At 43.0% G+C, this 13692-nt stretch overlaps 1 protein-coding gene across 5 annotated transcripts in view; it reads right to left on the bottom strand.

Moving 5' to 3' along the window:
* The window catches only part of Pdilt (protein disulfide isomerase like, testis expressed), a 43275-nt gene extending 29583 nt beyond the window's left edge, over window positions 1–13692 (bottom strand). For 2 of the 5 annotated variants that reach the window (XM_063226576.1, XM_063226580.1), the window contains exons 1-2: window positions 13456–13672; window positions 9646–9858 (exon numbers count right to left, since the gene is read on the bottom strand). In XM_063226576.1, the coding sequence (XP_063082646.1) occupies window positions 9646–9847 (202 nt within the window). In that variant the 5' untranslated portion in view covers window positions 9848–9858; window positions 13456–13672. Of the gene's footprint in view, window positions 1–9645; window positions 9859–13455 lie in introns of all 5 variants that reach the window. The other 3 variants (XM_063226577.1, XM_063226578.1, XM_063226579.1) reach the window with 3 other exon arrangements.

Genomic DNA, 13692 nt, shown 5'->3' with positions numbered 1-13692 from the left:
TAGAAATCTTGGAGACATAGGGGTAGGCAAAGAATTCATGAACAAAATGCAAACCACATGGGAAATACTTCAAAGAATCAACAACTGGGATCTCATCTCATTAAAAAATGTTTGCACTTCAAAAGAAATCACCAACAAAGTGAAAAAGAAAATTCACAGAATGGGAAAGAATTTTAGCCTGTAGTCCCTCAGACAAAGGACTTAAATCCAGAACATACAAAGAATTGAAAACCATCAAGCCCCTAAATTCAAAGATCCTTTCCAAAAATGGGCATCTGAAATGAACACACATTTCTCAGATGAAGATATACAAATGGCAAATAAATACATGAAGAAATGTTCACCATCACTGATCATTTGAGAAATGCAAATTGAAGCAACATTGGGATTTCATCTCACTCCAGGAAGAATGGCTGCCATCAAGAAATCAACTGATAATAAACATTGGCAAGGCAGTGGGGAAAAAGGAACACTTCTCCACTGTTGGTATGAGTGTAGATTGGTTCAGCCACTATGGAAATCAGTATGGAGATTCCTCAAAAAACTAGGATTGGAAGTTACATTCAATCCAGCTACTCCTCACCTGGGTATTTTCCCAGAAAAACTGAAAACATCATGTCACAGTGATATATATGCACCATGTTCATACCAGCACAATTTGTGATAGCTAAATCTTGGAAACAACCAAAATGCCTGTAAACTGCAGAGTGGATGAAAAAAGTAAATGAAAAAAAAAGTATTTTTATATAATGGAGTACTATTCAGCTACAAAGAATGATAATCTTGAAGCCTTTAAGGTAAATGGAGACAACTTGAGAATATCCTCATAAGTGAAGTAAATCAGACTTGCATTTGTAAATATCATGTTGTATCTCTAATGTAAAATTAAATAATAATAATAATAATAATAATAATAATAATAAACTGAAAGGGTAATAGGAGCCAAAATGCATAATAGATATTGTAATAACTAAAGTGCTCTAAAGGATATAACTGTATGTATGGTTAAGTGTGCAAGATAGATAACCATACTAAGTTTTTACTAGTTCATAATACAGAATGATTTGCACTGTCATTGTTTGATTGTCTGTCCATATGTTTTTATTTTGTCACTTGAACAACTACTTCTAAGATAACAATATGTAATTTATCAACTAGTAATTTCTTACTGTTATTTTTTTTGAAATTCTATTATTATTTGTTTTTTTTTCTATAAATAAAAAAAAGAATATAAGGGAAGCGGGGAATGGTTGGGCACACCTGTAAACCCAGCACTCGGGAGTCTGAGGTAGAAGAATTGTGAGTTCAAGACCAGCCTAAGCTACAAAGTAAGCTCAAGGCCAGCCTAAACCGCATGGTGAGACTTTGTCTAAAAAAGGCCACAGCAACAACAGAATAATAGAGAGCAATCAAGAAAAGCCTGGATGTTTGTGACTTTGAAATTGGAAGGCAGGATCTGGGAAGAAACAAGTAGGTAGAACCAAATCAAAGATTGTGTGGTGTGTTTAGGACGCAGAAGGCATTTGAGATGGGAGAGGTCCCACCACAGTGGCTCCTGGGCACAGAGTCCTTAGAGAGTTAAGGAGTTGGGAAGCAGCCAAGGATTTGAGAGCTGCTGGGGAGTCCCTGGGGACAACATCTGCAACATCCCTTTATACAAAGTCCATTTACCCTTGGAGAAAAGCTTTTACAATGCTTTCCTCCCAAGTGATTAATTTTTCCAAGGGTCACTTCAGAAGGCCTGCCAGGTTTTGAAAACTCATTTGGAATTAAATTGTGTACTGGCAGGAATCAAAAGAGTCAACTGTAATGAATTTAATACAGTGTCTCTTTTAGATAACACAATCACTGCTGGGGTAGAGTTGGCTGCTTTGAAATACCCACTCATGGAAGTACTTGAATATGTTAAAGTATTCAGATTGGTTGTTATCAAGCGCAATTAAAGAATGGAAAATCAGTTGGCTTTTTCATCAGCCTTGTGTTCACGCTCAGTCCCAAAGTTACAGACCCAAAACACCATGATTTTGCCCTTCTACCCTGATTAAAACAATATCACTGCCAGAACCACCTTATGTTCTCATGGGCACAAGGCAGGGTCCTCACCCTTGACCACCTGCTGCACCATTTCTGAAGAAGAAAACCTGTGTGGAGATGTTTATTGTGTGATGTGAAGCATGTGACTTCACACCCTTCACCTGGGAATTCGGGATTCAGGGATTGGGACCACAGCAAAGAGAGAGAGAGACCGAGACTGAGACAGAGACAAAGACAGAGACAGAGACAGAGACAGAGGGGACAGAGACACACAGACAGAGCGAGCTTGGGATTTTGACCTCTGTGTCCGTTATCTTACAATCCCACAGCAAGCAGAGTAAGTTGCAGGAGGGCTGCAGGGTTCACAACTTTTCCTGGTGGACAGAATCATGAAACAGTTGGCCCAAGTCCTGACATGGACAAGGGATGCGTGGGGCTACAGGGAAGAGTCTTCTAGCAGAGTGGAAACACCTGTCCTCTTCACAGACTGGTGTGATGAGAATGGTCTGGCTAGATCTCTTCTGCAAGGCTTTTCTTGGTGGGCTTGCAGTAAAGCAAGGATGCGTGTGGTGCTCCTAAAGAAAAGAGCCATCAGTGATAGGGAGAAGACTGTGTCCCCGGATTGGAAGGGGGGTTACTCATGCAACGCACAAGCTCCATGTTAGATGGAGGCAGAGGTGCACAGCCAATCAGATACTGGCATTAGAGCTCAGCGTTAAGGGCACCAAGGAAAGTTATTCTCATTCATGTTCCTGCAGAAGTGACTGTGCAACCCAGCTGGTGAGGCACTAGGAGTAAGAGGACTGAGTTGTTGGTGCCACCACATCCCTAGTGTCCCCCTTTGGAATGGCTTCATTCAGAAACAATATATCGAGAGAGAAGGATGAGGCAGGAGCTTTGGAAGGCCTGGGTTTGGGGCTGGAGACATAAACTCAAACACCCATGTGGGCAGCACTGGCTGGATAGGATGACAGGAATCTCACAGGCAAGGGCTCCTGGTCTCACTTCTTGGCCCTAATTTGTCACCCTGTAGGAAGAAGGACCAGCACTTCCACATCTTATGGCTTTTCAAGAGAGGATGCAAACACTGAAGAACATAATCCACCTATTGGCCATCTTCAGTTGATGGCCTTTTTGTCACATGATTTCAGAGTTCAGGGAAAGAGGAGCCTGGCAGATCACAGGGAACCAGAAGAGAATGCTTGAAGCCATGATTTAATCCCTAGCACCAAACCAAACAAATAGCTATTGCATATTTTATCCTTTCACTGTGTATCTACCCCTCCTCCACTCCTTTTTGAAACCTAGCTAGGATATCAAATGCAATACGGGAAGTACAGAAGCCCTTGTGACCACAAGCTGCAACATATCCAGTGTTGTAGCGTGGCATAACTGATGCCATCCTGAGCCCTGCATTTACTAGTGCCTTGTATTTGACCAAGGAAAATGGAGAATTACTTAGGGTAAAAGTCCTATGAGAAAAGCAGAATGAGCTGCACCCACAAGAGAAAAATTAACCTGCTCAACAAAAGAAACAAGATACAGGTGTCAACCAAAAATTAATGTAAGATTCTAGCTAAATTGTTTCCAACAGGATGTCTTTTGTGATACTCTCTTTTAAAAGTTTCCAGTTCAGGGCAACTCGGTGAGACTTTGAAACAGGGGTCCATGTGAGTGGTCCCTGAGCTCAGCTAATTAAATTCCAAATTTATCAATTTGGCTGCTTGGATTTCTGTATTGTTAACAAACCCACTTCTTCCAGGATGACAAAGTCAGAAATAAAACAAATTTAAATCCTTGATGCTGAGCAGCTGGGATGCCAGGCACTGTTCATCCTTGACCGATATGGTATAAGAAACTGAGCTCTTAGACTGAAGCTGACAGTCACAGATACCTTATTACTAGACGTTGCACCAAGTCTTATTTTTTTTTATTTAAAGAGAAAGAAACAAAAAAAAATACATGGAGATAAAAAAGGGTAGAAAAAATTCAGAATTACAGAAAAATAAACAGTAAGTAATCACCAATTGATAAGTTACATATTGTCATCTTAGAAATAGTTGTTCAGGTTACAAAATTAAAGTATGTAAAGTGATATTCAAATAGTGACACAGCCAACAGTTCTGCTCAGTGATCTAACAAAAACTTCGTAATATGGTTATCAGTCCTACACACTTGTTTTTTTATCTTAAAGAGGGTAAGATTAAACATATCAAAACAGAACAAAACAGTTTTAAAAGAATTTAAAGAAATACAGATTTCAAAGCAAGTCCACTGGAGATCTTCACTGTTTAACTAATTGTCTCTAGTTTCTTCCAAATGGTTGTCCCCATCTTCACATACATTAAGTACATACTGCATATTATAGAATTAATCAAACATTACAGGATGATGAAGGTTTTTTAGGTCTTCAAGATCTGACATTGGGGAAGACAATAACGACTACCACAGTGTTTCTCATTCTCTTTGTAGTAGCTGTTCTTATCTTTACATATGCTGAAATTGAACTTAAGAGACTAGACTAATATCACTCTGATCAGTGAATAATGGTATTGCTAGACTTTATATCATAATGCCACAGAATTAGCATTGGGTTTCTTAGTGTCTCTTGTTCTTCAGAGTATCTGTTCATTACATCTTGCATTATATAATCTGTTCCCGTAAATAGTTTTTTAAAAAATCTTCTCATGTGTGAATTTCTACATGTATATCTATCCTCTCTGTATTATAGGGAAAAACAAATCATAACGACAGCAAAACAAATTCCTAGAAAAACATGCAATGAAAAAGACACATAAGACCACAATATTAGGTGATCTACCGTAGTTATTATGCTTTTTCTTGTTATTTTCAATAGACTTGTCCACATCATCGGGCTTAATATAGTTAAGCATAGTATTACATAGCTATTTTTATAAAAGTACAACTTGGAAAACATTGTAGGACTTGAGAGCTGTTAATAATCAATACCAGTATGGATATCTTTTACATCTTGTCATCTTCAGAGTAGTTGCCTCTACTTTTAGGGTTGATACTATCAAGCATACCAAATTCAAATAAAATCAGCCAAGGCAAAACCGCGGTCTAATGAATCGGATTCAAATAAGATCAGTCGTAGTAAGACAATGTAAGTAATACAGGATTTCAGTTTAAGTTAATAGGAAATTAAGTATAGTTACCAGGGTATAACCTGCTATTTTTGGGTCAGATGTCTGTGTCCTCAAATCTGATATGAGTGGACAGATCGGAACAAATTAAATTCAAACTAAACAGGGCGATAAGACTACTGTACCTTTTAAATCCTGATACGCTATTAACAATGACCTCTGCCTTTTTTAATAGTGTATCAAAACTATCTATACTAAAGATAATAGCTTACCGTCTCTGCCTCATGTCTGCTACTCCACTTTACTCCTATAATTTGTCCACCTTACTCCCTCATTCCACTGTCTGCCCCGTTCATTGAGGCCTCTCTACCACTGTTGCTGGAATCCTGGTATCCCTTCCTCTCTTTCTCTGGAATGTCCTTCAGCACTCTCTGTAGGGTTGGGTTGATGGCCACGAACTCCCACAGTTCCTCCTTGTCTTGGAAGCATCTTATTTCTCTATTAATTTTGAGAGAGTGTTTTTCTGGGTAAATGAGTCTTGGTGGCATATTATTTTCTTTCAGGACTTGGAATATTTCTCCCCATTCCTTTCTCGATTTGAGAGTTTGTGTTGACAAGTCTGTTGTTATTTTGATAATTTTCCCATTGTAGGTAATCTGCTTCTTTTCTCTGGCTGCTTTTAGTATTTTTTTTTTTTTTTGGTGGATTTCTGGAATCTTGATTATTATATCTGGATGTAGATCTGTTTTGGTCGTAAGTAGCTGGTGTTCTGTATTCCTCTTTTATCTGGATATCATTTCTTTTTCCTATACATGGGAAATTTCCCTTTAATATATCTGTGAATATTCTTTGTATTTCATTTTTGGTCGCTCCTGCTTCCTCATTCACATTCTTTATTCTTAAGTTATGTATCCTTTTGTCATCTTCTAGCCTTTGAATTGTTTCTTTCTGGTTCCTCATTTTTAAGAGGTTTTTTCTTTCACGATCATATATCATAAATCTCTCTTCCAGTTTCAAAAGGCTAACTTTAGTTTCTGTCAAGGCATTTTGCCAGTGTTCAATGGAGTTTTTAGTTTCCTGGTAATCTCTTTGGATCTGTTTCATGTATTCTAGGTTATGTTTAAATTCTTCTTCAGAAGTTTCTCTTCCTTTTCTGATTTCCTCTGTTCTTCCATCTGTGTTCTCTTGGGAGGGGCTTATCATTTCTTTAATTAATCTCTTTATATCTTGCCTCACTTGAATCAGGAGTACAGTTTTAAATTCATCTATGAGGTCATGAAAGTATTTTATTTCGGCTGATGCTGTGTCTAGTATTGGATGGTTACTGTGCTTGTTCTCTTCAGTGTTTACTTCTCCTGGACTTATTTTCTCATGTTGGGCAGCTGGAGATTTTTTTTATTCTATCTCTTGTCATGTTTCTGGTTTCTTTCAGACTGGAGTGTCCTGGGGATCTCTGGCCCTCTCCGTATTGCTTAGGGTCTTTCCAAAGCATGCTGACTTGAGTTTTTGCTGCCCTTCCCAATTTGCTGTTATCTGAGGTAGGCAGGGATGCAGGGATGGTGCAGGCTAGCCTCCAGTCTCTGTGCCAGTCAATCTGTGCCAGTTAGGTTGTACTTTGTGGACATCACAGAGTCGTGACTATTTTGTATCTGCTTATTGGGTCCCGAGCAGAGGCTTGGTTCAGCCCCAGCAGATCCTGCCAGTTCTTTCTGTGCCAGAAGCAGCTGGCTAATGTCACCGTGGCACAGGGCTCTGCCCAAATCCCAGCTGTCCTCTACCAGACCTCTCTGTGCCAGGAGCAACTATCTAATGTCACCACAGCACCGGGTCTGCCCAATTCCAAGATGTCCTCCACTAGTTCTCTCTGTGTCACTGATGCCATCATGGCACTGGGCTCTGCTCAGCACCCAGTCTTATTACAGAGTTGATACATTGCATCTGTTTGATTCCACTGGACTAAAGAGGGATGGGAACTCTCCATTACTCCCTTCAGCAACCACTCCACTGCTCTAGCTAAAGATTGCTCATCTTGGGGGTGCAGGGTGAGATTGGGTTTCTCTCTTGCAGGCAAACTGAAAGATCCCAGAAGCACTTGCTCTGGCCTGGGTATCCTCATGCCCAGCATGAGCAGCCAAGATGACATGCAGAATGTTGTTCACTGACTGTGGTTTGGAGATTCAATGGTAAGGACAGATGTAACCCCTGGCTTCCCCACCTTGGAGCACCCAGGTATGGAGTTCAGACTATGCAATGACATGTGTATGTTTTACAGTTTCTCAGAGCTGGTGGCATTTCTGGCTTCAACTGTAATGTCCTTGGAGGCAAAAGCAAAGATTCCTTTGCTCTGGGCCTTCTACAAAGCCTGTCACAGCCTGGCACAGCCTGGCACTGTGTGGGACTATATAGCAGCAGAGTGAAACAGAACACAATGATTCTCTGTAATCTCAGCTGTCTGGGATGCTGAGAAATGAGGATCACAAATTCAAACCAAGGCTAGGCAGCACAGCAACTTACAAGATCCTGTCTCAAAGTGAAAAATTAAGAAAAGGGCTGGGATGCAGCTTAGTAAAAAGTAAAATGAAACACAAAGATAATATCTTATTGTCTGCTCAGGCAGGGCTAGCCACTGTGTGTTCCTTGGCCACAAGAGACCACGAGGGAGTCACTGACTCCTCCAAATACATCAATGAGGCCAATGACAAGGGCATGCAGTATCTCCTTAAACTCCTTAGCAACATGCTAAGGGTGCTATCTCCCCTGACCCCACATCACCCAAGGCATTACACAAGGCATTGCATTCACCACCTGGCAGCCAGGGAGAGAAGGTCAGGGTGCCCGAGGCCATGTGTCTAACATCCCCAGGCTGGTAAGTCACAGAGCCCAGCATGTGAGCCTGCAAAGCTGACCCTCCTTCACACCACACTGCCTGGTGGGACTGGAAATAAAAGGGCATCTGTGCAGAGTCATGGTAGGGAAAAGACGGGTCAATTTCAGCCCACCAGTTAGACAGCAGGGAAGCTGGGCTTCTGGGAAGTGGACAGAAACCAAGAAGGGAAAGGTCGCCTGCCCGCTCTCCTTCCTCCTCCTTTTGAGGGCTGGGCACTGCAGACCTGATGTGTGGCAGAAGCAGGCCTTGAGGGGCTGTCACAGAACCAGCCCTGATCTGGGAGTATCTCTGAAGGCAGGATTCAGACTTCAGTATCCACATCTGCTTTCTTCATCCCCCACGTCCCTCCAGATGGTAAGTGGTGTAGCAAGTGGGGGAACCCTCACTTGTGTTGTGTGACTTTGGGCAAGTCAGTTGGCCTTTCTGTGCTTCTGTATCCCGGACACAAAGTAGGGAAGTGAATGGTGCCCCCATGCTGAACTGTAAGAACCCAGGCCTTACCCATTCCTGTGGTGATGCCTAGCACGTGGTAGCATTCACAGTGTGAAAGCTGTCAGGAAAACCCTCTCATACAGTCCTGAAGCTCAGCTCAAGTGCCCCCCCCATGTCTGCTGATACAGAGTAAAAGTTAACATGAAGCCTAGACAGCAGAGGAGAAGGGCTAATGCACCCTTTAACTCAAGAACTTGGACCTAATTGCTACCCTTTATTACCCTCAGGATGTGGCCCAGGAAATGCATGCACTTCACTGAGTCTTCTCAACAATCCAGCTTGGTCATGATGCTCCATGCCCATTCTCTGGAGGAGAAAACTGAGGCCCAGGACAGTGAAGACATCTGAAGGTAAAGCCTGGCTTTACTACATATGACATCAGGAAGGGCCACATGTGATATGTGATCAAAATATACAGATTCATTAGAATAAAGACACATTGTCATTAGTCCCCTCAGGATGCTCTCCCTCACTTGGAGCACCACCTATCCCACCATCCTTGCCACTTTCTGAAGCAGTTCTAGAAGTCCTCTTTCATGAATGTCTCTGGTTGCACCTTCATTGCTGGATCAATTCAAAATGTTTATTTACCTTTCGCGGTCATTTTGACACTGAGGAGTCGCCAGATCTGCTGAATAAGGTGGGTGAAGACACACAAGTGCTTTCACAAGCCTGCCTTTTCCTTGATTGATACTCAACAGCATTGACTGCATTTCTTTTATCAAACTCTGTTAAAACAGTTATGAAAGGGGACTTCCAGAACTGATTCCGAAAGTGGCAGGAATGATGGGTTAAGTGTGTTTGAGGTGACGGGGAATAACAGAGGAGATTAGTGGCAGTATGTCTTTCATTGTAATAAATTAAAATTTTTTTCACTATATTTTTGATCACCTTTTGTGCAAACCCAAAAGGAAAGTGGTCCCCAGGTACCTGGATAATTGCTCACTTTCCTTGGATCTCAGTGTTCTCATCTGGAAATTGAGAATGATTTGGTATATGTAAATATGCTTTTGAAATTGGTCGTGTGTTCTTGTATGTTGAGCAATACATAAAACTCCCCAGGCCACAGGAGCACGGAAGCAGGCCTAGGCCTCTTGTCACCAGCAACCACGAGGGGACACTCACGGAAAAGAACCATGAAAAAGCGGGTCTCATTGAGCATCTGCTCCAGGCCGGCTGGTGTCAGAACCAGCAGATTTTGCTCCTCCACGATATGCAAGGGCTGGGAGGGGTTGATGTTGGGGGCAGTGGCATCCTGCTCCAGAGAGCTGTGGGTGGTGGGGACCCAAGAGGTCAGTGTCAGCAGGGTCATCCAGAGCAGTTCCATGGCTGTCCTGCCTAGGAAAGGAACAGAGCCTTTATTAACACAGGTGGGCCTCTCTCCCACTCTAGTGTTTCCCTCCACATCCTGCCTCTCACCTGGGGACCCATTGGCCTGGGCACTGTTCCCCAGTGGAGCCCAATGCTTGGCAGCAGCATGGCCCAGAGACAAGATACTGGGATAGCCTCAGTCCCGAAAGTGAGTGACTACATTCGGGAAGCTCAGCACAACTAGGTCACATGGGACAGCAGGACACTCATGACCGCTGGCTTCCCAGCCACTATTGAAAACTTGCAGAGAAAGGTCTCATGCCAAGGTGAGCCTCTCAACCAGTGCCCCAACCCAGGCTTCCAAGAGCCCTTCTGCCAACAGTGCCCCATGCTCCCTTGCATCATGTTCCTCCAACTCCAGCCTAAATGCCCCTGTGACAGGATGCTCACTACCTTATGATGAACCACATTTGGTTCTTGAAATATTTTCAAGAATAAATATTTCCTTCTAAAAGCCATAACCACAAAATGCACTTGTAAAAGTATTGAGTACCAAATAAAAATCTCTCCTTTATTCTAGCCAAGAAAACTGTTATATTTAGAATGAATCCTTCAAGATATTGAAAATGCCTTTGTGAACATGCTTTGAGTGCACCTTTTGAGACAGTGTGTATTGCATAGTGCTTAATTCTCTCTCTTTAACCTTTGGAATTTATTAAAAATCCCCTGATGCTCAACCTCACTCCTGACCAAACTGACTCAGAATTTCTCAGTGTGGGGCCTGAAAATCAAAATATTTGTAGTTTCCAAGGTGATTTTTGTGGTTTTGCTCATGTTTGCTTGCATTTGTTATTGTTGTTATTGTTTGTGGTACTGGGGATTGAACCCACGCTCTCTGCACTGAGCTTCGCTCCTAAATCTTTTTTCAATATTTATTTTGAGACAGGGTCTTGCTAAGTCACTGAGTTGCTCAGGCAGGGCTTGAACTTGTGATCTCCCTGTTTTGGCCTCTCAGAGAGCTGGGATTGCCAGTTTATTATACATGGTTTATGGTTGTTATTTTAACCATTTACTTGGGACATCTTGAGCATAAAGATAAGAGTGCTATGATGTGTCCCCACGATACCCACCCTTCAACTTCTTTACTGCCATGGCTAAATATTTCATTTATATTCTTATCAGCTCTCTACCCTGGATTATGTTGAAGGCAGTCTTAGGCGTTGTACATTTCACCTGTAAATATTTTATTATGAATCACTATGTGACACAGATTATTTTAAAATAGCAAATAACCACAATAGCATAACATCCACATATCATCGTCAACAACCCAGGCAGTATGCAAATCACCCAGATTGCCTCATAAAATTTAAATTTTTTAAATCAGGATCCAAGTGAAACTTATTGATTGTCGGCTCTCTTAAACTTTGCCCAGGTAATTCAAGTGGACAAGGTTTAAAAGAGTAATGCAACTCAAGAACCATGTGGTCAAGTGAAATCAGCAAGGCTAAGTCAAGATAAGGGTGAAAGGTGGGTGGATGCCTTCAGGATTGTTAAACAATGGATATGATCCAAATCTGTGTCTCAGCCAAAGGACTCATGGTTGCCAGGTTGGCATTAAGGGTCCCTAATGACCTATAGTGTCCCCACATTCACAGCCAATGTGCCACTCACCAGCTCTGGCTAGGTCTGCTAGAGTACAACGATGACTATTAGAAGTTTTGTTTTTAGCACTAATGTTCTTTTGCTTTTTTTTTTTCTTTGAGTCATTCACTTGCAATAGGAATCGTCACCTAAAAGTTCATTTCCTACATGGAGGCATCAGAGTACTGGAGTGTTAATTTTCATTTACAGAAAATCACCAGAATGACCATTTCTTCGCTATGCAAAAACAAGGTAGTGAGGGTAGCCAGAACCTTCCCGGTCCTGACATTGGCCATCCATTCTGTATTTTTGTGGTATCCTGAATCCTTCTGGGCAAAAGGGATCAGATTTGCAAAAGTGACAAGGGATCTTCTGGGGAGAAACTTGAAATTAAAGATTTTAAGATCCTCTCTGTGCCACCTGCACGAGGAAAGAGGATCCTGGGCCTCTCTCCCTGCATACAAGGGAGACACTGCAGTCCGCCTCAGGCAGGCAGGATGGTAATCAGGTGCTGCTGGCTGAGAGGCAGGCCCTCCATGGCAACTTCTGCTGCCTCAGCTTCCCCTCTGGCACATTTATTCAATCATTTGTACAACTTTCCAGATGTTTTTGAGGCTTGTAACATGTTGCATACGTTGCATGCTGTTAGGTGCTAGATCTATAAAAGTCAAAAAGATGGGCAGAAGTCCATGCATTCTGGTCATGTGAAACATAGTGGATTGTATATGTGACACTGATCCAGACTCAAGAGAAAAGGAGATAAGGGAAGACTCGGAAATGATAGGGAGGGGGACGTGTTAATAATTAATAAGGTGACCTTTGACAGCCTCAATCAGAAGATGGCATTTGACTGAAGGAAGCAGAGAAGAGTCCTATTTTCATTTCCAAGAGTGTGCGAGGGGGTGTTCCTATCCTCTTCTCTGGCCCCTCCAGCCTGAGCTGTGCGCCACTCAAACTCTGGATCCCTCTCTGATTCAGGCTGGCACTGTGTTACCAGCTTTACTGTGGCTGCCCCTTTGTTCTCTGTGCTGTGGACCTTGCTTCTCCTTGCACGTTACCTGGTATGACCCATGTCCCCTTCCTCCCCCACAAAGGCACACTGCCCAGGCCTACAAATTCCAGTTTGGAGTAAAGTGGCCACCATGGATTCCTGATCAATAAGAATGGCTAACGTGGAGTGACACATGCCGCATCTGTTGTCCAGCATCCCCTAAGACCCGATGCCCCAGACACATCATCTTCTGTCCAGACAGTGCCGTGACCTGCTAGCTGACCTGTGTTTCAGCTCTCTGCTTTCCCCTACTCCATGCCCCACACAGCCATCGTGAGTTCCTTCTTAAACGTGAGTATGGCTCCGATTCCTCACAGGTCCCAGCAGTGCGCCGTCACGCACAGCTCAAAGCTTGGCCTTGTGGCTTCTCAGGTCCACTCTGGCTCTGGGTCTTACTTTTGCCCATCTGACCTTATACCCTCCGGTCTCCTCTCTATTCTCTCTCCTGATCTCTCTACCATGGGACAGTGGCCTCTGCTTATGACACCTCTACCCCACCTCACAGCCCTGTCTGGTCCTTCAGATCTCAGCCAAACACCAGCCTACCGAAGGATTTCTCTTTTTAACTTTTAAATGCCAATACCATTATTCAGAGCTGTTTTCCTGCCTCCTGGAACAATGTGTGGACCTGATTTTGGAGTTCAGTGCATGTTTGGTGGATGGATGGATGGATGGATGGATAAGTGAGATAATGTAATTCTCACCAAAAAACCCCAAGGTCCATTACAAAGTTTTTCAACTATGATAAACCACTAGAATTCCCTTGGGAATTTGGCGAGAGTACTGGCACTTGAGCACAAACCCACCCCAGGTGAGCTGGGGTCCCCTGGTTTACTCTAATGTGTGGCCACCTTCAGTGTACGATGTTCGGCAGAGGGAAGGCTGCCATCACGGGGCTCACCGGTCAGCGTCATCGCTGATGTTCATACCTGTGGGAAGCTGGGTCACTTTCAAAGCTGTGGTGCCACTCTGGGCTGGTCCTGTAGAAGGGAGGTAGTGATGTGATGGTAGGCTCGGCCCTCACCTGTGATTAGAGAAGGACTGGTTGACAGCTGGACAGTCCAAAGAAACCCAGGGGCAGAAAGGAAGCTCCTTCCAAAACCCACTGAGGCCACTGCAGCCCACAGCAATGTTCTGGGTTCTGGAGTTCTGGAGAGCCAAGTGAC

The sequence above is a fragment of the Cavia porcellus genome, unplaced genomic scaffold (assembly GCF_034190915.1).
Source record: "Cavia porcellus strain 051 isolate PalLab524CR breed Dunkin Hartley unplaced genomic scaffold, mCavPor4.1 scaffold_16, whole genome shotgun sequence".
In the NCBI taxonomy this organism is placed as follows: domain Eukaryota; kingdom Metazoa; phylum Chordata; class Mammalia; order Rodentia; family Caviidae; genus Cavia; species Cavia porcellus.
The sequence above is the reverse complement of the archived record's forward strand: the minus strand, read 5'-3'. Positions and strand labels throughout refer to the sequence as shown.